At 42.2% G+C, this 24,963-nt stretch overlaps 1 protein-coding gene across 3 annotated transcripts in view; it reads right to left on the bottom strand.

Annotated features, from left to right (window-relative positions):
* Positions 1–404: 404 nt before the first annotated feature.
* PSEN1 (presenilin 1) overlaps positions 405–24,963 on the bottom strand; it is a 53,977-nt gene continuing 29,418 nt past the window's right edge. For all 3 annotated transcript variants that reach the window (XM_073348535.1, XM_073348536.1, XM_073348534.1), the window contains exons 7-11: positions 17,053–17,151; positions 13,658–13,744; positions 10,508–10,681; positions 5,117–5,235; positions 405–4,661 (exon numbers count right to left, since the gene is read on the bottom strand). In XM_073348535.1, the coding sequence (XP_073204636.1) occupies positions 4,506–4,661; positions 5,117–5,235; positions 10,508–10,681; positions 13,658–13,744; positions 17,053–17,151 (635 nt within the window). In that variant the 3' untranslated portion in view covers positions 405–4,505. The remainder of the gene's footprint in view (positions 4,662–5,116; positions 5,236–10,507; positions 10,682–13,657; positions 13,745–17,052; positions 17,152–24,963) is intronic.

Genomic DNA, 24,963 nt, shown 5'->3' with positions numbered 1-24,963 from the left:
GCCTGACTACGATTATTTTTGCTGCATAAAACACCCTGAATTTCAACAATTTTATATAGCTTATTTCACGCCTTAATTATGTCTCATGTGGGTTCCTATAATTGGTTTTGACAGATTCTCTAAATTAAAATGAAAGGATGCTTTAAAAATGTGTTTTTATGGGAATCTAGTTTGAAGAAATTATTCCTTTGGGAAATAAGAGGGTTTTAAACATCTCTTTAAAACAAGATTCTTGTTCTTTAAATACTGAAGCTAAAATCTGCAGTGTTTAGGCATCCAACACAAGTTTAATGTTTAATATAATCATATTGAAACCACGACAATCAGCAAAGTTAGGATCCATGCATTCTTTATTTTAATGATTAGACAAAGGAAAATTTGCAATAATCTATCAAAACTGTATCTTATCAAGAACTGGAAAGGTGTTTAAAAAACTTATTCACATTCAATTCAGATTATGTACAAACCAGTGTCTGTAAAAAAGAAAACAGCAAATGCTTGAGTGTAAAATAATCCAATTCTAGTTCATATTCCAGCATTCCCAATGACCAAACTTATGCTGTAAAACAAGATACTACCGTAGTGCAGACATGTTCCACAGTCTTCATTATACTGGTCTCAACAGCATAGCTGTCAAAAACAGTTTCCCCACCCCCTTTTATTTATTTATTTAAAGTTTTTTTGAGAAGTTTCCTAACACTTCTTCATCCCTCCTGAAATTCCACTCAGATGTAGTCCAGGATAATTCTTCCTCACTGTGGCAATGGCAGAACGAGTTGCCATGTACAGTACCAGAGTCCAAACAACAAACGCACGGTCTGCTTTTCACTCCAAGGAGGTTAGCCATTTTCAGCAGAGTTCAGCCCTTGAGTATTTGGCTTAAAATCAGGATTTGCTCCCAGGACAGTTTGAACATGGTGCTCTACACAAGCACATAGACCTCCAGACTCACCCTACACTGACTGCATCTGAATGCAGATACATCACAGTCAGAAGGAGCTTCCAGTTATTTATAGTAGCAGCATTCAGTATAGCCATGAAAATAATTCCCCCATTTACAAATATCTGTTATAACCATCTGCTCCGGACTAAATCTGAAAATAAAAGCAATGAGGAAGAAAACATATGGTATAAATCCAAGCAGACATTTTTAAGCACTCCTACAACGCAATGACGTTTTGGTTTAAGATATTTTGCAGATGAGTAGCCATTAAAAGAGAATAATCACTTATGAAAATTTGAAAAGTAGGGAAACTATCAGAGATGACAGAATTTAGTCTTGAAACCACAACACTTACTGGTTAATCAAATGTGATAGACATGTTTGGAACACAGAGGAGAAAGATCCACAGCTACTGGGATAACACAATAAAAGCTAAGAGCTTCTGCAGACTAAGGTGTTGTCAACAGTGTTCTAATTTAGGAATCAATAACCCCCTCAAAGAGCTATAAAATATACCAGAAATCTCTGGATTATACAAAGTAGACCAGATTGAAATAATCCAACAACAAATTAGATTTGTATTTTTATGGAAGGCTAGAAGAGAAATTATGACAGGACTTAACTTCATACTTGTGCATTAAACTCCCAAATGCCAAGAAATGCAGAATGAACACTATTCTTAATTAACCCTTCTAGACCAAGTACTGAAGTGGTCTAGCATCACAAGATCGTATTCAGCACGTGTGCTACCGTACTTCAGTGTAAAAGGGCAAATCAAGGAAAGAGTTTCAATCTTACTTTTGTATCTCCAGGCTTTAGCAAGTGTACTCAAGGCTTAATGTTATTATATTGGTGTATAATCTCCACCACAACCTTCTGTAACATAGCTAGAAGTTAAAACTCCAGGATGGCAGAATTTTAGGCAGTGGAAGACTGGAAATTTAAATGTTTTGAAGATTCTGAGTTGTTCTTTAAGGGCCAGATTCAACACTCACTGAAGTAAATGGAAAGGTTCCCATTTACTTCAAACAGGCATTAGATTGGGCCTGAAGGGAGTCAGAGTTCCAGCAGTGACTATTTCAAACTCTGCATTTTACTAATAACTCTGTTAACTGAGACTTGGCTCAGATGTACAAATTGATGACAGTGATACCAACTTTTGGCAATCCTTTTCTATATAAACGACAAGCAATAGTTAGAATGCCCAACCAAAAAAAAACAGCTGAATTTCTCAGAGATTAATGCTGATGAAAGGAGCAAGTAACACCAGTAAAGAACACTCAAACTGCAGAAAACTTTGTATTAAAAATCCCATTTAAATGAAGTTCCACTCAAGTAATATCTGGGACAGTGAACTAGTCCTTACAATTACACAGGCAGTTCTGAGCTAGACAGCCAGAATGAGGTACCGAGATGTGGTTACTTTATTAATGCTATCCATAATGAATTCAACAGGCAAATGCAGCCACTACCTAGAATGCAAATACTTTCAGATTAGAAGAGTGTGCGCACCTTATTTGATGTAACTGCCCTGATTTGCAGATGCCAACATTCTGTGGCTAGTAGAGGTCACACTGAGCAATATACAGAAGTTCCCAGGACATTAAAGATGAGGCAGTTAAAGAAAGCAAAGCGTTCTTGGTATGCAACACAAATGCAAACACCTCACCATATTACCTAGTACTCAAACAGCAACTTGAGAATGTGCATGAAGTCTCAGTCCTACTACTACTCCATGTTTCTGAAGTTGAGCTCTTTCTGGAAGGGAAAAAGTTTGCTTCAGAGGCTCTGTTTATACTGGTTTTGTCCATTAGGTGTTTAGAAAGGACTCCAATATTAAGCTTATGTAAGCTGCAATGCCATCAACAGTCAGACCTTTCCATTCACCCTATGCTTGATTGAGGTCAGCTGCACCAAAACCAGGCTCTTTGCTTGCACAAAAAGTTTTTCTCCAATCTCATCCTCCCAAAAATGTCCTATTCTAAAAAAACGTTCACCAAACACCAAATCATGTTAGTTTTAAATAAACAACAACAAAACAAATTAAGGTGGGGTTATTAAGTTTAGTTTCAATTTTTCACTTTGTATAAAGGCAAACAACCCATGGGCCTCCTTTCAGCTCTTCTGGGACTCTCTTCTCCCTCAAGCTTCTCCAGGTTTTGCCAATCTCCTATTCCATCACGCCTCATTATAACTGGGAAAAAAGGCCATACTTTTTATTCCCAGGCAACACTAAGTGATGGCTCACTTGACTAATGAATATTCATTTATTAATACATTATATAAAATAAAATCACTCAGTGTTAGGTGTTAGCCTGAAATAAGCTTGAGCGGCTGATCCTAAAGCTTAACATGTAACAGAGAAGTCAACTGAATGTTACTTAGGAAAAACATTGCCCTTCATTTTAATTTGCTGTAATCCAGAGCCTTTCAACTATATGTTTTTGGAGAGAAAGGTTTGAAGGAAACAGCGGAATGCTACTAAAAATAACCCTCCATTTCTCTACACCTGACAACAGAAGGTTAAAATCCTGGAATGCTTTGGACGGAGATGCTGCTGCAAATGTCTGCCTATTTCATATGCCCAAAGATCCAGTGACGGAGAACGGGAATTTAGAGCAATGCAGTCCAGTGTGGCAAATGGCCATCTAAAGGCAGAGTTTGAATTGATGTTATTCTAGCAAAGATTAGCGAGACGACAAAAATAAATCCAGAAATTGTCATGTAATTTTAGTAAAGAAAATTTTAGAGTATTAGTCCTCCAACTTTTTACAAGGATCCATGTTAGGACCTCACGATTGACTTGTTCCAAACTATTCAGTCCAATCCTTGGTAGCTACATAAGAAATTGGCGGCAGCAGTACAGGATGCACGCTCTATGCTTGAGAATGCAAAGCGTTAGTAAATTTGAGTACAGGCTCTTGTTCCAGTGTGAAAATAAGCTTTTAGATTTATCAAAACCAAGTAAACTTAGGCACAGAGGCTATTAAGGGGTGGAACTCTCTTTAGGAGAGACTATTCTTTCTCCTTCGGTCCCATTGCTGCAATATCTGGCCCTTTCCTACTGACCCAAAGTGGGGTCAGGACTCAACTGGTGAAAAACATTGCTTTAAAGGTTTATTTTGGATTGACTCTCTTCAAATGTTTACATGTCAAATCAAACAACTTTGCTAACTTCTTTTGTTTAATTTCATGGCAGTCCTGAGTGCCTTCAGCGTTGGGAAAATATCAACCTGTACCCAGGGCTCACGTTGCTGGTAGAAGCATTAGCAACTTTTACACAGGTGGTCCTTATTACATGTTTACAATTCAGAAATTGCTTTTGACTTAATGGCATCCAAGTTAGTCCATCAATTGAGAAAAAACCCTTTTTACACAGAAGAATCATATGCTACCCAGTGCAGTAGCTCAGGAAAACATGGGAGGAAGTTGCAATGATTCAGGCCAGAAATCTTGAGCATTGAACTTCACTGTCATGTGAGGACCAAGTAAAAAATCCCTTTTTCCTCCCAGATTTTCTAGAGTCAATATAAACGTCCGTAGAATATCAACTTCAAGTGCGCTAGATATAAAACTGATGGAATGCTAGCTGGTCCATAAAGGGCTGCACCAAGTTATCTGTGGCAAAGTAGAAAACGAGCCCAAAGGTTATGGAGATTGGAAGAGCTGGTAAAGCCTTCTTAAAGATGGCAAGAAGCAGTAGAGTAAGGCACAGACCCTGGAAAGAAGGACAAGGAGACGTTACATGGTAAAACTCATGACAGCAAAAATATGTATTACAGAACACATCAAGATGAACGGCTCACAAAAGGGTTGGTAAATTACATTTTTTGCTTTTCCACACTGAGTGCTATTAATGTCAGGATTAACACTTACTACGCAAAGTAACTCACTAATGAGCCCACTCAGTAAAGCGCTGAAGCATATATTTAAAATCCCACTGAAATCAATAGGACATAAACATGAACTTAAGTGCTGTGCTGAATTGAAGCTTAAGTGACTGATCCTGCTCCAACTGAAATCCACAGCAAAACTTGCAGTTTAAGTCCATGATGGTAAGATCAGGCACTGAATAACCAATATGCAAAATCCCAAAGGAAAATATACAACAGCAGCCCCCTTGGCCACTGAAGAATGCACTGAAATATCACCACCACATTACATTATACTCACAATTAGTATAGCTACAAAACAGGCTAAAGTTGTGTTCCAGTCTCCACTTGCTGTAGCTGAGGCCTTGCCAACCAGAACACTGTAGAAAATGAAATCTCCTAAACCAAGCTTTACTCCCCCTGCAATGGTAAAAATATGGAAGCGTTACATAAAGACCCAAAACAACTCCCACAGCAAATGACTTCCATTGCACGTATCAGACAGAATAATCCAAGGAACCCAAAAGAAATTAGCAGATTCTTCTTGACCCTCCTGCTGCAGAGCTGTTCCAGTCTCCAATACACATGAATATGTCATGTTGCAGTTTGTCAGTACACTTCATTGTATCAAGTTATAAACAGATTAACTGTCACAAATCAAACACAAGAGACATTTTTTTACACATACCCCCTTTTTAGAATTAAGTTAGCAAGGAGTCAAAATGGGACGCTTGGAATCAATGAGAAGTAGAATTTTTTCAGAAGCTGTTTTAAAGCATCAAGGGAAGAAGCACTTATCTGCATGACTCTCTCTTCCAGATAAACACGGACATCAGAAAATGGAATTTAAAAGGGAAAAATGAATAGAATACTCAAACATAAAATGTTCTGGGAAAAAAGGATAGCCAAAACGCAGTTCACAGAGTTCTACGATGTAGCTGATTTCATCTTTCGTACAGAGGTGTGGCTAGGTCCCAACAGAGTACTCCATTTTGACACAAACGGGTCATTTCTAACATTTCTAGAGTAAAAAGGAGGACCTCTGCCCATTTGCTCCACTTTATGCAAATCAGAGGAGGTCTTCAGACTCCTAATAATTGCCAACGTGACTCTGAATTGAGCAAGTTTGGATGTTCCTGTTATATTTGTTATAGATCTAAGCCACTTTCAGTTGTTTCATTTTACAGCAACATTTTGCCAAAAGACTATTGCTATTATCTGGCCTAGTAGGCAGATGAGTCACTTGTCATTTTGGAGTTTCCACTTACATACCTTCCAGCTTACATATTACCAACACCCAGCAAAACATTCCAGTGACCTCTTGTGTCTTCTACAAATCCTTATTCTGATAGCTCTGAAAGGCTCTTTGTGTAATTATGATGCATCTTTCAGATTAAATGGATGTTTGTGGTTCTGCAGTACGTGGACCCTTCAAAAGTGCATGAGCCAATGTGCTCGTTTTTATGGTAATTACCACCTTGGCAGGGACTTTAGTAGCATAATATCCAATTAACAGCATTTCTGTAAAACAGAAGTAAAGAAGATTTCCTGTATATTTGTTCCACTACATAAGGCTCAGACAGCGCCATAGCTTTTTCAAAGCCTCTAAGTCAAGGCTGTCAAACACCCGGATGGTGGGCAAGATCCAGCCCCTTGGATACTCTCATCTAGCCCACAGCTCCCTTTCTCACAACAGTGCAATCCAGCTCTAGGCTCGTTCTGCAGGAACCAAGGGAGAGCTGGTGATTGAGTGGGCACCTGCTGAAGAGGAAGAGCTGAGGAGTGGGCTTATGCCTGATTGGCCACATGCAAGGAAGCCCCAGCCCCTTCCACCTCTCCTCTGCATTCCTCCTCCTGCTATGGCAGCTGCCTCTGCATCTTCTGCCACCAGGACTGAGGCCCGTTGCTTCTGAACTTCCCTTGCCCCTCAAATTGTTTCTGTTCATCCTGGCCTAGTGGGAAGGGCCCCAGAGCTCTGCTACCCCAGATGAGGCACAGAAATCTAGGACTCCTCTTCTCCACAGCAGCTCCTCTCTCCTTCTCTCTTCTCCCTGTCTTTGTCCCCTTCTTCCCTTGCCCTCTCCTCATCTTTCCGTCAGGGTTGCTGATAACCCCATCAAGCCCTGCAGCACCAGGTTTATGGGAGTGGGTCCTCCTCTTCCCACCATGTTTTTCTTGCCACTGCTGCCTCCACCAACCAACCCAGCCGTCTGTTACTTTTCAGACAAGGGGAAAGGAAGAATTAACGTAGCTAAACAGATGCACTCTAGTCAGAGGAGGCTGGAAAACATGCTCCTTAGCGGTGAGGTTTGTTTCTCTGGCCCACAAACCCCAAGTCAAAGTACACTTTGGCCCTCACCTCAGACTTAGTTTGACCCTCCTACTCTAAGTTATAATTATTGGGTTTTTCTAGAGAGGTCCTCAACAGTTCCCTTCTGAACTCAAAGGAGTCCCCATATCTTAACCATTCCCCACATTTATTTTTCAGCCTAGGTCTACACTGAAAAATTAGATCAACCTAGCTACATCGCTCAGGGCTGTGAAAAATTTTGCACACTGTGTGAAGTAGACAGGTTGACCTAACTCCCCCGTGTAGACGCAGCTGGGTCGACAGAACAATTCTTCCGTCAACCTATCTGCTGCCTGGATGGATTATCTACATCGAAGGAAAAACCCCTTCCATAAAGGTAGGAAGGGTCTACACTAGAGCGGCACAGCTGCAGCGCCATAGCTGTGCTGCTGTAGTGTAGACATACTTCATTCGTATGAGGCTATGACCATTAGCTGGATGAAACGCTCTGCATCCCATCTGATCTTTGATTTGCAAGGTGGTTCCCCGTTTTGCAGGGACTCAGCATGGTTGCCCCTGAGCCTCTGCGAGCACAGGAGCGGGATGTGACTGTACATCCCTTCCACTCAGTTCTTGTCCATGTTCACTAGAAATTTCCTGTGAATCTGGGAGGACTGCAGCTCAGGCTGCAACAAGTGTGGGGAGAAAACTCCTAGTCTGCCTTTAGACAGACAGTCCCATGAAGGACAGACTCCAGAAACCCTTTTCTTTACTACCTCTTAAACCTCTACAGTGGTTTCAGCTCTTTCAAACAGAGAGAGACAGTCCCAAAACCACAGGGTTTGTAGTAAATCAAGATTACTGGCGAGGCGAGGCGAGGCGAGGGGAGGGGAGGGGAGGGGAAAAGAGATCGATTAAAACAAAAGAAACAGTCTGCATAAAATAGCTAGTCTTCAACCAGGCAAAAGCCAACTTAGGTCACTACTGGAAATCAGAAGCACCTTACACTTCTCATCTCCCTGGAGTCCCTCAGTACCACCGCTCAGGTTACTCTGATCTGTTCACTGTGATCTCCCCTAAGACTTAACCATTATGTGTTTCCTAAATTCATTCAGGATCATGTTCACTGCTTTGGACCAATTCTTTTGGTTCTTGTTTATCCTGTAAGAACTTTTACAGTTTGGAGCCTTTTGAACATGTACACACACAATAGTCTCCCAGCCCCACTCCAACGTCTCATTTACAAAGATAGTTTCCCATACTCCTAAAGGCCATGCTTTCACATGCTGATTGTCTTGACTGGAGATGCCAATCTAAACCTAACTCAATCTGTCTTTAAAGAGACAGGTTGTATTGTTTTATAAGTCACACTTCACTTTATTGTACTCTATCAGCTATGAAGCACTTTCAAATTAACACTGATCTGTCACAGAAGATACCAAGCTAGAGGCCAAGTGAAGCACTGCATGGCAGCACGTTCCAATCTGACTAGATTACCAGGCTCCAAGAATATTAACAACTTTTTTTTTTTAACTCCTGGTGGAAAGGTTCATTGTTAAAACTAAAAAGTCATTTTGGAAACAACTTCCGAATATCTAAAACATCTAGAATTTCAGCTACTATTCAAAATTTAATTTCTCATCATATTGAGGTCTAATTTAATGGAAAAGGAAGTATTTGAAAACTAAAAGAATTATGCAGAGTTAGGACTAGCAGTTGTCCTGATCTCAGTTCTAAAGGGCTTTCAAGAGACAGCTGTAGAAGGAAATTAATGCCTTACCGTTACTTATCACTGACTACAGTGATTAATAATCCAAGCTCCAGAGACACATGCTAAACTTTAAGGGAAAAATTCAGTAGGAACCTTACTGCATGGATCCAGTACAGAATTTGTTTACTTACCTTTATTAGCAAAGTGACATTAAAAAAAAAATACTTACAACATCCCAACTTACTCTTAAAAAACACGAAACTAGTGGGTTGCAGTAACAGACTGTATCACTGCTTGCTCTGCACAGTGATCACTGCATGCTAAAACAATTCTCTCTCAAGTCAAGTTGTGTTGAACAGTAACTTGATGAAAAGGGGAGTGTTGAGAATGCTGTCTTACCATGCTGAGATATTAAACATTTAAATACTGTTGCAGTGTATTAAACGCTCAGTGATCAGTGCAATGGCTACAAAGCTACTGCCACACAACGTGAATTTCCCAACATACTTCTAACAAGTTATTGCTGGCTGACAAGTATGACCAGCAGTACTGTAAATATGCTACTAGAACTACTGATTGGAGAAATAGAGGGAGAAAGACACACATCTTGGAACAATTTGTTATTTTCTTCATTTAAAATACCCACATGGGCAGGGAGAAAAAGTGCCTACAGCTGGGACAGGAGTCTAACACTTACTTTAAATAACAATCCATTCAGAAAACTATAACTGTCTACCAACACAGCCAGTCTACACATAAAAGAATTAGGTCAGTTGTTAAAAGACTAAAAATACACTCCACCCCACTCCCAAGATTCCTGTGCCCCTAAGTGTCCTTCCCAAAAGCTCTAGCAAAGAAAGAGGCTTTGCAGTTCACTCTGAAGGTCAACAGAGATTTGGGTTATTTTGGAGAAATGCAGGCAGTAAACTCCAAAGATGCGGTTATGAAATACACCCTACTAACATCCTACCACTTTCAACAAGTGCCTTCACAACTATGGCAGTAACGCACGGGGGGAGTCTGCCAGACAGGCAGGTCTGAAAATGCTTAGTGCTCTACAGGTCCAACACCACCTTAAATTCCACCTGGAAACGAAAAGCCTGCCTGTGCAGATCCCTGACTCCTGATGTTATGTGCTCACAGCGAGACACTACATTTAACAAGCAGGCTGCTACAGGGGGAAAAAACAAAAACTAAGCAAGCTGCAACATCCTGCATTGAACTTTGGTTTCTAATTAGACTTAACATTTAGTTTTGGGCAGAGTGTACTACGGTATTCTAATCTTGAGGTGACAAAAGACATGGATCGCCGTTGCAAGGTCTGTATCCAAATGGATGACCATCTCTGACCATCAGCAGATTGAAAAAAGCCATTGAGGTCATTACTGTTATATGACAGTTTAAGCAGATAGGGAGCTAACACAGTTGATCAATAGCAAAATAAGAACAATTATCTCAATATCCCCCCTCTGCAGCATCTCAAACGAAAACGAACAAAGACACCTAAATGGAGCTCCATCCAGTCCTGTGAAGGTCATCAGGTGGATCAACATGTCCTCATCATTAGGGACTTTTCAGCCCGTCCTTGCAATACAGTGTACTATGTAAGTAACATATGAATGAATAGACACATTATCTTTAGCTGACTGAAAACCAAATGTACATTTATTCAGTCTTGGAACAATACTTACTCTCTTCTGGGTCCTCGCTGGCTTGGGAGTTACTAGGGAGAGCCTGAACAGCAGCCCGGGATTCAGGAGTTGATTCAAGTGGCCCTATTCGGGTATCCCTTTGTTGCTCCCATTCCGGATTGAAACCTCCGTCATCCATGTCAGCATCTTCATTCTGAGTCTGGTTCGGTGCGGCTCAAGGGAAGAAAACAATAGTATAAAACCTATTTCAAAAGTGTTTCTCATACAAAGACACTCCTGTTAATACAGTCAGACACATGGGGTAACTGTCCTCCTCTAGTCGGCACTGGTGAGACCTCAGCTGAAGTACTGTGTCCAAGGTTAGGTGCCACACTTTAGGAAAGATATGGACAAATTGGAGAGAGTCCAGAGGAAAGCAACAAAAATGATGATGAAAAAATGATGAAAGAATGGCCATAGTGGGGCAGACCAGTATCCTGTCTTCTAACAGTGGCTGATGCCAGATGTGTTAGAGGAAATGAACAGAACAGGGCAATTTATCAAGTAATCCAGTTCCATCTTCTGGTGGTCAGAGGTTTAGGGACACCCAGAGCACGGGGTTGCATCCCTGACAATCTTGGCTAACAGCCATTGACGGATTTATTCTCCGTGAATTTGCCTAATTCTTTACTAAGCCCAGTTCTACTTTTGGCCTTCATAACATCCCCTAGCAACAAGTTCCTATGTTGTGTGAAGAACACTTCCTTATGTTAGTTTTAAAACTGCTGCCTATTAATTTCATTGGGTGACCCCGGGGTCTTATGCTACGTGAAGGAATAAATAACACTGTCATTCATTTTCTCCACACCAGTTAAAATTTTACAGACCTCTATCATATCCCCGCTTAGTTATCCCTTTTCTGAACTAAAAAGTTCCAGTTTTTTTAATCTCTCCTCAGATGGAAACTAATAATTTTTGCTGCCTTTCTCTGTACGTTTTCCAATGTAATATATCTTTTTTAAGATGGAGTGACGTGAATGGCAGGCAGTATTCAACGTGTGGGCATACCATGGATTTATATAGTGACACTAAGATATTTTCTGTCTTATCTATCCCTTTTCTAATGGTTCCAAACATTTTGTTTGCTTTTTTGACTGCTGCTTCACATTGAACTGATGTTTTTAGAGAACTATCTACAATGACTCCAAGATTTCTTTCTTGAGTGGTAACAGCTGACTTAGACTCAGTCATTTTATATGTATAGTTGGTATTGTGTTTTCCAGTGTGTATTACTCTGCACTTATCAACAGTGAATTTCATCTGCCATTTTTGTTGCCCAGTCACCCAGTTTTGTGCAATCCCTTTGTAACTCTTCTCAGTCAGCTTTGGACTTAACTATTCTGAGTAAGTTTGTATCATCTGCAAATGTTGCCACCTCACTGTTTACCCCTTTTCCAGATCATTTATGAGTATGTTGAAAAGAACTGGTTGCAGTTCAGATCCTTGGGGGCAGTCCGCTATTTACTGTGAAAACTGATAATTTATTCCTACTCTTTGTTTCCTATCTTTTAACCAGTTACAGTGAGATTGTTGATGCAATATGAGGTTACAGCAAAATGTCATCCCATTATATCATGATCTGACATGACAACATGAGGACATTTTGTCAGCAGAATGTCTTTGACTCTCTCCAGTGAGACAACAGCTCTATACCACATGCTCACTGGATGGGAGCCCTTAGAAAAGGGAAGAAAGCAGAACCACTCAGTGTTGTACAGAAATCTGTGAATGGACTATCAGGAAACCTGATCAAATCCTGCCCTTTCAATGTGGCCTTATTCTTTAAGCTCTCATTTTATAAACTTTGCCTTTCCCTGCACATGGATGTTGCCTTACCACAACTGTCCTCTGCACTGAACTGAGCTCAGTCAGTACAGGAACTCCTCACTTAACATTGTAGTTATGGTCCTGAAAAATGCAACTTTAAGCGAAACGATGTTAAGCGAATCCAATTTCCCCATAAGATAATGTAAATGAGGAGGTTAGATTCCAGGGAAATTTTTTTCACCAGACAGAAGACTGTATACTTTTTACATATATATATACATACATACACACACACACACACACACACACAGAGTATAAGTTTTAAACAATTTAATACTGGTACACAGTGATGATGATTATGAAGTTTGGTTGAGGTGGAGGAGTCAGAGGGTGGGATATTTCCCAGGGAATGCCTTAGTGTTAAATGATGAACTAGCAATTGGCTGAGCCCTCAAGGGTTAACTCTCACACTCTACAAGGCAGCAGGAAAGGAGGGAGGGCAGTCAGAGAGAGACAGAGACACACACCCTGTGTGTGTTTGAGAGACAGAGATGTGCATTTCCCCTTTAATTATGAAGAGTGGGGTCAGAAGTACACTGCCTTGTTAATTAGATCAGGAAGCTGAGAGGGACCACAGCTGCTGCTGCCTAAGGCAGCAGCTCCCTCATCCCTGTGTCCCCCCCTGCTCTATGGAAGATGGGGTAAGCAGGGTGCAGGAGCTGGGGGGGAGAGGGACACCTTGACATTAGCCTCCCTCTTCCCCCCCCCCCCCCCACGGCAAGCAGGAGTCTCAGGGAGCAGCTCCAAGACAGGGGGCAGAAGCAGCACATGGCAGTGGGGGGAGGGACAGCTGAACTACCGGCAATTGACAGCCTGCTGAGCAGCTGCTGCACAGGGAATTTAAGGGAGCAGGGAGCTGATAGGGGTCTGCCGATCCACCCTGGTTCCAAGCCCCCACCAGCTAGCTGCAACGGGCTGCTCTCCCTGCAAGCAGTGGACAAAGCAGGCGGCTGCCAAACGGCATTATAATGGAGCATTGCACAGCTTTAAACGAGCAGGTTCCCTAATTGATCAGCAAGGTAAACATGTTAACCGGGACAACTTTAAGTGAAGAGTTCCTGTACTTGTTGAGACAAGTCTCTTAAAAAGAAACCAAGAGTTCCATAATAATGAATAGCTGCAAGAATATTAATTGCATATTAACTGAACATCATTTGCAGTCAAGACAGATTATTTCTAGTGGGGCTTTCACTCTTAGGGAGTGGAGAACCATTTGTTGCCCGGTCTGTGCAAAAAGTGTGTTTAAAAAGCTCCATCTGAAAGCAGGGACAGTTCTCTGTGAAGATGTTCTATAGTAAGAAAACATGCAAAAGAAATCCTCACCTTGTTTATCGTAAGTGGAGCTTTTGGAAGCTTTCCGTTGGGCTTCCGGGTCTTCCTCAGCCATGTTCACTAGCCATATCATCGTTGCTATTGAAGAAAACACGCTGGTCAACATGCGCCAGCAGACAAACTCTGGTCTCAGCATTGGGCTATCGTTTCTCTACCACCTTTTTTGCTGCAACTATCTTCTGTCACAGGCAGTTTTACTTCCTTTTAAACTACTTAAAAGCATACTAACAGATGGGATTAAGTCAGTTTCAGCTACAACACATCTTCTAGATCTGACTGGATACAGACTGGTCATAATAAATGTTATAAAAATGGTAAGTTGCAGCTGCCTTAGAGATACAGTTTCCTTTTAAGAGTACACATTGAAAAACTGAACTGAACTGATGATTCTCCTCCTACTCTCCTTTACAGAAGCAACCAGATTTTCATTTGGAAGTAGAATGACTGGTATTGAAGTAGCACCAGTTTACACAGGCAGTGCTGGTAACTGAATCTATAGAAGTTATTTTTCTTTTTAAAAGGCTTGTCACTTCTCCTGTTCTTTTACAATTCAACTGTATTCAATTTAAGTTGTTTATTTTAAGTTCAAGTTTGTTGTTTCCCAGCCCTAACTTCCACTTCTTGGCATACAGAAGGGCTGAGCCAGCTATTGGCGGATATTACTAGTACAAACAGAACTAAGATGCATCCGATGACGTGAGCTGTAGCTCACGAAAGCTTATGCTCAAATAAATTGGTTAGTCTCTAAGGTGCCACAAGTACTCCTTTTCTTTTTGCGACTACAGACTAACACAGCTGCTACTCTGAGAACTAAGATTGACAGATAAGTCAACCCTCACTCCACCCAACTCTCTCCCCCCACCACACTTCTCTCCTAAGCAGCCAAATGGAGTCTACAACATAAGACATTTCTACTGTGCTTGACATTTTAATATGTTTTCTGAATCAACATGATATTTGCTAGGTTTTCAGGACATCATAGTATCTCAAAGCTAGTATGTATGGAAAATGTCAGTGGTGGATACCCTAACAAATCAGATCTCCAAGTAACAATTGTCTGATGAGTTGGACATCACCACATACACCCACCCTTCTATATCTGAGATGGCAATACCTAGGTAATAAACTGCATTTATCATGCACTTCTGGCCAGCTTTTAAAACACTGATCTTTAATGTTGATTTTTTTTATTTTGGATAAAAACATGGCAATTCCTCTTAAACAACTAGAGTCTTTCATTCAATGTCAAAGTATTTTGGATTTTTTATAGCTTGCTTTCTATAGAGCCTTTCAGATGATCTCAAACAGTTCCCCCCCCCCCCCCCCCGGCCACAAAACAAGCCTCACAACACCCCTGCGAGATAGGTATTGGCCCCATTTTATACAACACAACTGAGGCAGGGGGATGACCAGATAGCGAGTTAATGTCAGAGCTAGGAAAAAGACAACTCCTGACTCCCTGTCATCCCACAAGACCACAGTCCCTCTCCCAATTGTAAGGTCTTACCCAGTCAGCTTTCTTGTAGTGTTAAAATATGTAAGCGGTTTAACCAGATGTTCTGAATTTATCCAGTCTGAATGAACAGTGCTTAAAAAGCTCTATACACTCCCAGTAGCCAGAAATCAATATGCAAGATAAGCAGGAATCCCCAATAGTGAGCTCCATGGATGATGCCCTGGTGAGAAGACCAGCTGCTGGTAAGGGAGAGGAAGCTGGCATTACCATAGTGGACCTCACTAGGGGGCTCAGGTTTTTTTAATCAGTTTCCAGCTGCTGGGTACCTGATTAGTCTAAAATATGGCTGCTGGAAGGGAGAAATAACTCTCTTCCCACTATCTGAGAGACTCTTAGCTGCTGGAGGTGAAAGTGTGTGTCTGGTACTTTATCTTCACCTGGCATTTTAGTTTCAGTTCTCCTCCTCTTTCATCCCAGAGTTTTCCTGAGCAGCAGCAAAGTAAAATTGGTTGATTCTTGACAATTTCATGGTTGCTCCCAGGATTACCAACAGCAGCAGTGAAACTGATCAGATTTGTGCTAGTTTTACATTGCTGCTGCTTACTAGAGCTGGGCAAATAACTGATTTTTTTTTGGTTCTACTTGAGCCAAATCTAAAAATTTGGAAAAAACGTTGGTGAATTTCAACCCAAAAAGGTCTTGTTTCCAGGCATTTTTAAAGGCCAGATTCACAAAACTGCCAGAGGTAGTTGTGGTCCTTACCTTATAACTTTTAGCTCAATGGTTAAGACATTCACCCAGTATGGGGGGGACCTGGGCTCAATTCCTCCATTTGCCTGATATGGAGCCAGGACTTGAACTTGTGTCTTCCCCAACTCTGAGGAGAGTGCCTGGACTATAGAACATCCTGAGACAGGTCTCTCTCCTATTGAAGCTATCCCACTTTGTATAAAATACTTGAATAGTTATTGGAACATAGAGAGAAAGTAAGAACCACTCTATAGCTCAGTGGTTAGGGCACTCACCTGGGACGTGGGAAACCCAAGTTCAAATCTTTGCTCCAATGCATAATTATGTATACAAGGTAGAACAATTTCAACAGGAGAGACTGAGAAAGATCATAACACAATATCCCAGAATACACCAAAATATAGCCTAGTGATTAGATGGGGGGATGAGGAGAGACCCAAGTTCAAGTCCCTGCTCCATATCAGCTGGGGGACGGATTGAACTAGGTCTCCCACTTACTGGGTGAGTGCTCTAAGCACTGAACTAAAAGTTACAAGGTGGGCACACCCCACATATACTTTGTGAATATAGCCTAAACATGTTTTTGGGTTAAAACTAGTCTGCAGATTTGTGTCAAAATTGCAAATAATTTCAGGTCGACAAACTATGAGCAATACCAGAAGCAGACACACACAGAGAACACAGAAGCAGTTCACATTTAATAAGGTATTCCTTGCAACCATAAGCTAGAAACATAATTTTTAAAAGTCTGAAGAAAATTGGTTTCCTGCAGGAATACATGGGATAGGATCCCCTCGCTCTGTGGTGAGTAGATTGTTTAAGCCCTGCAAATGGATATATATTTCTAAACAGAACCAAAGCCTACCCTAAGCGTGCTACAGTCACATTCTACGGATGCTGTTTTGGCCAGACCAAGATCCTTTACCATTTTTTACCATTTTAATTTAAAAAGAACAATGTGTGCTGTTTTTATCTTGGAATATCTTATAAAGAACATATTTCAGGTTTCTGAGTAAATAGCAAATTAAGAATTGAGGCCCAAGGAAATGAAATGTGATCTCCAGCTGCACATGCAACAGAACATATTAAAGCAAAGGAAGCCAATGGGATGATTACATCTCCTTTCCTCAAGGTCAGGCAAGAGATTACAAATCTAAAAGCTTTAACGAAATATACTCACAGGAATAAATAAGTGCTGGGAAGAGTGTTTCATTTCTCTCTTGAGCTGTTTCAACCAACATACGAAGAGGACCTTTAGGACATAGGACAGCAACCAGATCTGCAGGGGAGAGCACACAGAAAAGATCCTGTACTACAGTATTACAGACTTGGTTTGTAAAAAGTTTTTATGTGAGAGTGGCTGCAGGGATATGGTAATGGGATACCCTCCAAGATGCTGCCTGGAATATAGACCAGGTTAATGAGTTTGTCCCAGTCCTGTTTTCAGTGATAAGATACAAGTCCAGTGGATGTAGATATTGATGGTAAATAGAGTTGATAGTTTATTATATCTAAATTATGTGGCAGGGACCCACCCCCCGTCAAGCCCTCTCCCCTATTCACTATATCCCTCAATTCTACTGCCACTTTTAATGTCTGGCATACAGCAGCGTCAGTGCATGCCGCACACTTGCTCACTGTAGGAGGTGCAAGAGTGGAAGACTGACTGGTCAGAAGTCTGAGCCTTTGGCATAAACACACATGTTTTCCATGTTTAACTTCTATGATATGCAAGTGCATGGTTCTCTTTGGTTCCTTCATGTTTCCCAGGGTCTGTTGCGTTCCATCCATTTTAGGTACTTACATGATCCCCCCCCCCATCACTGCAGTAATTGAGTGCTTCTTTAATGTATTTATCCCCACACCACCCCTATGAAGCAGGGCGTTATTATTATTCCTGCTTCACAGACTGAGAATTTATGCACACATGCTGAGTGACATGCCCTTGGTCACACAGAAACTCTGTGGAATTGAACCCAGGGAACTGAGTCCCAAAACAGCGCCATAAACCACTGAGCCATCCCTGCTGGCTCCAGTCATCAGGGCACACAGGGAGAAGAGCCCTACTCCCAAGAACTTTAGGAGTAAAGACACTTATAACTCTGTGGCCAGCTGGACTTAAACCCTGCAGCAGGGCTCCCTGGTTTCTCCAAGAAACTGGAAATTATGGCAAATTCAGATAAACTCAAATATTGGAAATTTTAATAAATTAAATAAGAATGCAAATACAGTGGAGTTGCATCTTACGCGGGGGTTAGGTTCTAAAGTCAGCGTGTAAGGCTAAAATAGTGTATAATCAAAATTACCCTTGAAAATCCCTTAAATCGCCCATAAAGTACAGTATACTGTACATGGTTTTGTGTATACAACCCTGTACAGTAATATGTATAAATGTATAATGTATACAGTAATGCACAATTTATAAGAGTACATATGCAAAATATAATTTTACAGTACTGTATTTTTAATTACAGGGGGGGTAATTACAGGGGGTCACTGGGACTTGATGTCGAGCCAGGTGACAGAGAGCTTGGGTGACGGAGAGCGAGTCATAGACGAAGTGGTTGGCTCTGGTTCAGCTCAAGAAGTTGATTGCATTGACTCATCTGATGCTGGTTGTTTTTCCTTGAAAAAACATGGTGATCGGCAACTGTCGCTGTTTTTTGAGCTGCTCATACATTTCTTGATACAGTCTCAAAGTGTCCGTAATACAACGTGTGATTTTGAGGCTGTGTTCCATAGAGGGATCGTATTCAAACATTAAATCATTCTTCATTGACAGATGCAGCTTCACCAGTAGTCTGCACGTTTTTGAGGTTGAAGAGGTTCCTAAAATTGTTAAGCCAACCTTGGCTGGCTTTGAATTCCTTCTCATCAGAAGGCTGTCCCTCTTCAGCGGGAGGTTTGAACAGCGCGTAGAGGCTAAGAGCCTTTTCTTGCAACATGTTGGCATCGATTGGCACACGTTTACGGTTCATGTCTTCCAGCCATAAGTTTAATGCCTTTTCAGTCTTCACTAAAGTCTTATCATGCACCTGGCTCATCACTTGAGCAGTTATTGGAGCATTTGATGCCACAGCTTGATGAATTTCTCTCTCTAATCTTGATGGCATGGATGCTAGATTCATTGCAGCCATATTTACATGCCACGTTGGAGACTGACATACCGTCTCTCAGTAAGTCCAGCACAGCCAGCTTTTCCTCCAGCGTTGGAACAGATCGCTGTTTCTTCGGTTGAGCACCAGATGAAGTAGTTGGCTTGCGTCTAGGGGCCATGTTGTATGAAAAATACGTATCTTTAAACTCTAGAATCACACTCTGAGAGGCACGCGGGAACTGAGACAGACTGAGGGAACAGCAGATTCACATCTACTATCTCACCCTCACTCTGGGGCATACGCTCATTGAGCGGATGGTGGGCAGAATCGCCCGCACTATTTACAGGTATCTTGTTACGTTTCTTTTTTTTTTTTTTTTGCCGAGCGCATATAGTTGAATTTGCGTAAGTTAAATACGCATATGATGCGACTCACCTGTACACTAATTAACATATCTGGAGCTATTCTGACATTACTTTTGACGAGCTATTACTTTTTCATGCTGTCCCCAAACTGTTGTTTTTCAGCATGCTGTATATTTTTAAACTCAGACCATGTAGTTTCATCACAGAAGCTGGTAGAGGCACGCTTGGGGTTTTGATGACTGGGTAGTAAACAATACAGCATCTGACAATTTTGGCAACCAGGAAGCAGCTGAAGCTTTGTGTACTGGGGAGGGTGTGAATTCCTCTCCCTCCCTTGTAGGCAGGGATGGGTGTAACTTCAAATTTGAAGCAGGATTTCATTCCAAATTCCTCATTCCACACCCTTGCTGCCCCACTGCACTCCATCACAATACCTATGGAATATCCACCTCAGCACTTGGGGATAAGCACTCAGTCTTGAGGTTTCTGCTAAAATTATAATAAACGGACAACTCTGAAACCTAATGATGACATTGTTGATGTTTGGATTGTTAACAGTCCATTGCGCACACATTGTAAAACATCTGGTAGATCAATAAAGAAAGGTGAATCACTTTATGATAACGGGAGTCCTTTGAGATGCATGGTCCCTATGGCTATTCACTGCTCCCACAACCAGAAATTCTTCATTAGCAGTGTCTGTTGGTCCACACCAATGCACTGTGTCTCTTCGCGCTGCAAAGAGAGGGTGTGAGGGGTGGGGCAAACCAACTGCCTCTCCAATTCCGACTCTGCTGTGAATCACGTGAGAATCCAAAGCAGAAGGGAAGGAAGGTGGATTGTGAATACCCATAGGAACCACACATTTCAAAGAACTCCTGTTACTATAATGTAAGTAACTTCCCTTTCTTTGAGTGCTAGTCTCTATGGGTATTCACTATGAGCGACTCCCAAGCAATGCCTATTGAGAAGGCAAGTGCGAGGAAGAGCTTTGCACCATGGGCGGTGCGCAATGGAGGCTGCGGGAGGCTAAGCCTCCCCAAACCTCACGCCACTGGGGGAGGAGGAATGGTGGATTTGGGGCCCCCAGAAAAACTGCCCCACCCCACCACAGCCCTGGGATCAGGGCAGGGGCACAGACCTTTTTTGCTCTCACAGCCACAACAGGGAGAAGGAGGGGGGTGAAGCAGTGAGTGGGGGCAGGGCCTTGCGGGGGGAGAGAAGAGGCAGAGTGGGGGCAGGGCTGCAGGTGGAAGGGGCAGAATGGGGGAAGGGGTCCAGACTCTCAGCCCCAGCCAGAGCCAAGAGCTGTGTGCAGTACCAGCCAAGGCTGAGAGCTTGACTCCAGCTGGGGACGAGCTCTTAGCCCCCATCCTCATAGCTCTGACTGAGCCCCAACCCAACCCACCCCACCCCACCCCCTGGTCAGGGCTGTGGGGGGGTTGAGAGCAGCAAGCGGGGGTGTGGCCTTGGAGGAAAGAGGCAGGGCTGGGGGCGAGCCTCTCCAAGGGGAAGCTTCAACCGCCACCCATGCTTTGCACCACAGTTAGCAAGATTGGAGAAACGAAGGAAGCCTCCTCAGCTGAGGCTTGAATCAGGGAATAGTGCCTGGTAACATGCCAACAGAGCCAATCTGCCAGTCTATAGGTTTCCAAGAGTGGGACTCCTTGAAAGGATGCCACCGAGGCAGCTTGCACTCTGGTAGAGTGAGCCCTGACAGACTGGGAAGGAGGGACTACTGCCCTCTCACAGCAGAGAAAGATTCAGAATGGATTTCCAGCTGTGAGTCCCTGGAAAGACATCGCCTCTCCCTTCATCCTCTCAGATATGGAGACAAATTGTCATGGAGATCTTCTAAAGTGCTTTGTCCTATCCAGACTGCATGCCCCCAGGGCTCCAGCATTCCGTTTCCTGCCTCTATATTCTCTAGGTCTTCAGTTAAAAAGAAAAAAAAAAAAAAAAAGTGAAGTGGAGTGTCCAGTTCAAATGAAAGTCAGATGGAACCTCAAGGATGAATTCGCAGTCCAGTCTGAGGGATACTCTGTCCCTGTGAAAGACAATATAAGGCAAGGGCCCTGAGGGCCCCTAAGCTCAACTACTCTCTTGGCTGAGGTGATGCTGTGAGGATGGCTACCTTCATTGATAAAAGTAAGAGGCAGCACGAAGCCAAGAGTTCAAAGGGCAGTTTCATGAATTGGGAAAGCTGTAGGTTCAGGTTCCAAAACAGAGTAGGTCTTGATACCAGTGGGAACATTCTGACGGTGCCTTTTAAGAACTTGACTGTTGTGGAATGGGTGAAAACCCTCTACCAGAGGGTAAAAGGCATTGATAGCTGCTAAACAAACCCTTAATTTACTAATGGATAGGCCTGTGACTTCAAATGAGAGGAGACAGTCCAGGATAAGAGGAATGCCAGATTCCTCTAGAGGCAAATTGCGCCTGACACCACAGGGAGAACCACTCCCACTTGGCAGTGTAACACTTTCCCACAGAAGGTTTTTTGCTTTTGGAAACGAACAGGACTTTCTTCAAGCAGGATCTCTCTAATTCTGTCATCCATCCAAAAACAAAGCTGTCAGGTGAAGGGCTGCCAGTTTGGGATACCTGGTGCCGCCCTTGTTCTGTGATCATAGGTCTGGAAATGAGCACCTTCTGTTGTCCTGGGTTGCAAAAAGTTGGAAGATGGGGATCCCCAATGGGAAAAGATTCATTGGGTGACAGACAGGTAGAGCTCCCACTTGTGAAAATGCCTGCTGAGGCTATCTGCTAGGGAATTCATTACCCCAGGCAGATGCACTGCAGAGGATGATCTGGTGCTGGATGCACCAGTTTCAGAGGTGTACCACCTCCCTGCAGAGCGATGCAAACCTTGATCCTCTCTGTGTGTTTATATACTAAGCAGTGGTCACACTGTCTGATCTTACCTGGACCCGAATGGATTGAATGAAGGGGAGGAATTGTTTGCATGCTTCGTGGACTGCTTGAAGCTTGAGTCGGTTGACCTGGTGTATGCACTTTTAAGAAGTCCAGGAGCCCTGAGCTATCTGGTCACCCAGGTATGCCACCCCAGCCTCAGAGGGACACATCTGTCACGAGTGTCTTTGTGGGTGGGGCAGAAGCAAAGGGAAACCCCATCACACACAAACACTCTCTCTCTATTCCCATCAGCTGAGAGATAGCCAGACATTGGGAGGAAGCGTGACTCTCTTATCCAAGGAATCTCTTTGGGACAGACCTTACTCAGCCAAACTTGGAGCCTGCATAGGTGAAGCCTGGTGAAAGGGGTCACATGGACGCATGCAGCCACGTGGCCTAGAAGTACCAAGCAAGACCAGACTGCCATCTGAGGACCGAGACAGATTGGCTACCAAGCTCTCATTGCGAAGAATCTGTACTGTGGCTACACATGAGTCTACGACCGCTCCAATAATATCTATAGTCATTATGGGTGTTAAAGTGGACACTCCTGTATTTACTTGAAGTTCCAAGGAGTGGCATATGTATAGCAGGGCAGCAATTGCTATTCGTACTCCTGATATGATTGCCCCTTGAGGAGCCAGTGACATAGACTCACAGGGTTGGTGCTATAGCCCCAGCTTTGGAACAGTCGGTTTGGATTCTCTAAAGTAACATTACAATTTAAGAGAATAGGTAAGTGGAGCGTACAGAGGTATTGTATAGAACGTGCAAGTCTCACACAGGCTGCCAACTTGCCTGCTCCCCCTTGAACAAGAGAAAGCGTGAATATTTATATATGGAGAGTTTGAAAAAACTAGGATTATTAATCTTGGAAAAAAGGAGTATTCGCAAGGATTTGACTGAGGTATTCAAAGTGATGAGCAGCATAATGAAATATGAGCAGCCCCCTTTTTCATCAAGTCCTCTGGTTCTTGTACATGGGACAATGAATGAAACTAAAAGAAGTAAATATAAAATCAAAGGAGGTCACTGAACCAGACATATCAATAAAGCTGGTCATAAGAGTATAGCAGTAGGAATACTCTACCGACCACTTGACCAGGATGGGCATTGTATTATGCTCAGGGAGATTATAAAGGCTACATAAAAAGAAAAGCCAATAATAATGGGGGATTTCAACTATCCCCATATTGACTGGGAACACATCACCTTGGGATGGGATGCAGAGATAAAATCTCTGGACATCATTAATGACTGCTTCTTGGAGCAGTTAGTCCTAGACCCCTCAAGGGGAGGGGCAATTCTTGATTTAGTCCTAATAGAGCACAAGATCTAGTCCAAGAGGTGAATACAGCTGAACTGCTCAGTAACAGCCATCATAATGTAATTGAAGATAACATTCTCATGGGGGGCGGGGGGAGAGAAGAAACCCATCACAGTCGCTTTTAACTTCAAAGAAGGGGAATTACATAAAAATGAGGAAGCTAGTTAAACAGAAATTAAAAGGAACAGTCACAAGAGTGAAATGTCTGCAAACAGCATGGAAATTTAAAACATCAGAATAGAGACTCAAACTAAATGTATACCCCAAATAAAAAAAACCAAACAAACTGAAAGAGAACCAAAAAAAAGGTCACCATGGCTAAACAGCAGAATAAAAGAGGTGGTTTAGAGACATCCTTTAAAATTGGAAGACACATCCTACTGAAAACAGAAAGGAACATAAATTCTGGCAAGTCAAGTGTAAAAATATAATTACGCAGGCCAAAAAAGAATTTTAAAGAGCAACTACCAAAAAGACATAAAAACTAACAGCACAATTTTTTTTGAAAAGCAGAAGCAGGAAGCCTGACAGAAAAATCAGTGCAGCCACTGGATGATCAAGGTGCCAAAGCAGCACTTCAGAAAGACAAGACCGTTGCAGAGAATCTAAATCAATTCTTTGCACCAGTTTTCACTGCAGAGGACATGAAGGAGATTCCCATACCTGAGCCACTCTTTTTTAGGTGACAAATCTGAGTAACTGTCCTAGTCTGAGGTGTCAATAGAAGAGGTTTTGAAACAAACTGATAAATTAAATAGTAGTAAGTCACCAGGACCAGAATGTATTCACCCAAGAGTTCTGAAGGAACTCAAATATGAAATTGCAGAACTACTACCTGTGGTATGCAACCTATTGCTTAAATCAGTTTCTATACCAGATGACTGGAAGAAAGCTAATGTAACACCAATTTAAAAAAAAAAACACTCCAGGGGTGATCCTGGCAATGACATGCCATTAAGCCTAACTTCAGCACAAGGCCAATTGTTTGAAACTAAAATAAAAAACAGAATTATCAGACACCTAAATGAACTTGATTTGTTGGGGAAGAGTCAACACAGCTTCTGTAAAGGGAAATCATGCCTAACCAAAATATTAGAATTATTTGAGGGAGTTCAAAGCATGCGGACAAGGGTGATTCAGTTGATTAGTGTACATGGACTTTCAGGTTTCAGAGTAGCAGCCATGTTAGTCTGTATCCACAAAAAGAAAAGGAGTACTTGTGGACTTTCAGAAAGCCTTTAACAAGTTCCCTCACCAAAGGCTCTTAAGCAAAATAAGAAGTCAGGGGATAAGAGGGAAGGTCCTCTCATGTATCAGTAACTGGTTAAAAAATAGGAAACAAAGGGTAGGAATAAATTATCAGTTTTCACAATGGAGAGAAGTAA

Source organism: Lepidochelys kempii, chromosome 6 (genome assembly GCF_965140265.1).
Source record: "Lepidochelys kempii isolate rLepKem1 chromosome 6, rLepKem1.hap2, whole genome shotgun sequence".
Classification (NCBI taxonomy): domain Eukaryota; kingdom Metazoa; phylum Chordata; order Testudines; family Cheloniidae; genus Lepidochelys; species Lepidochelys kempii.
This window is presented reverse-complemented; position numbering and strand designations above follow the sequence as displayed.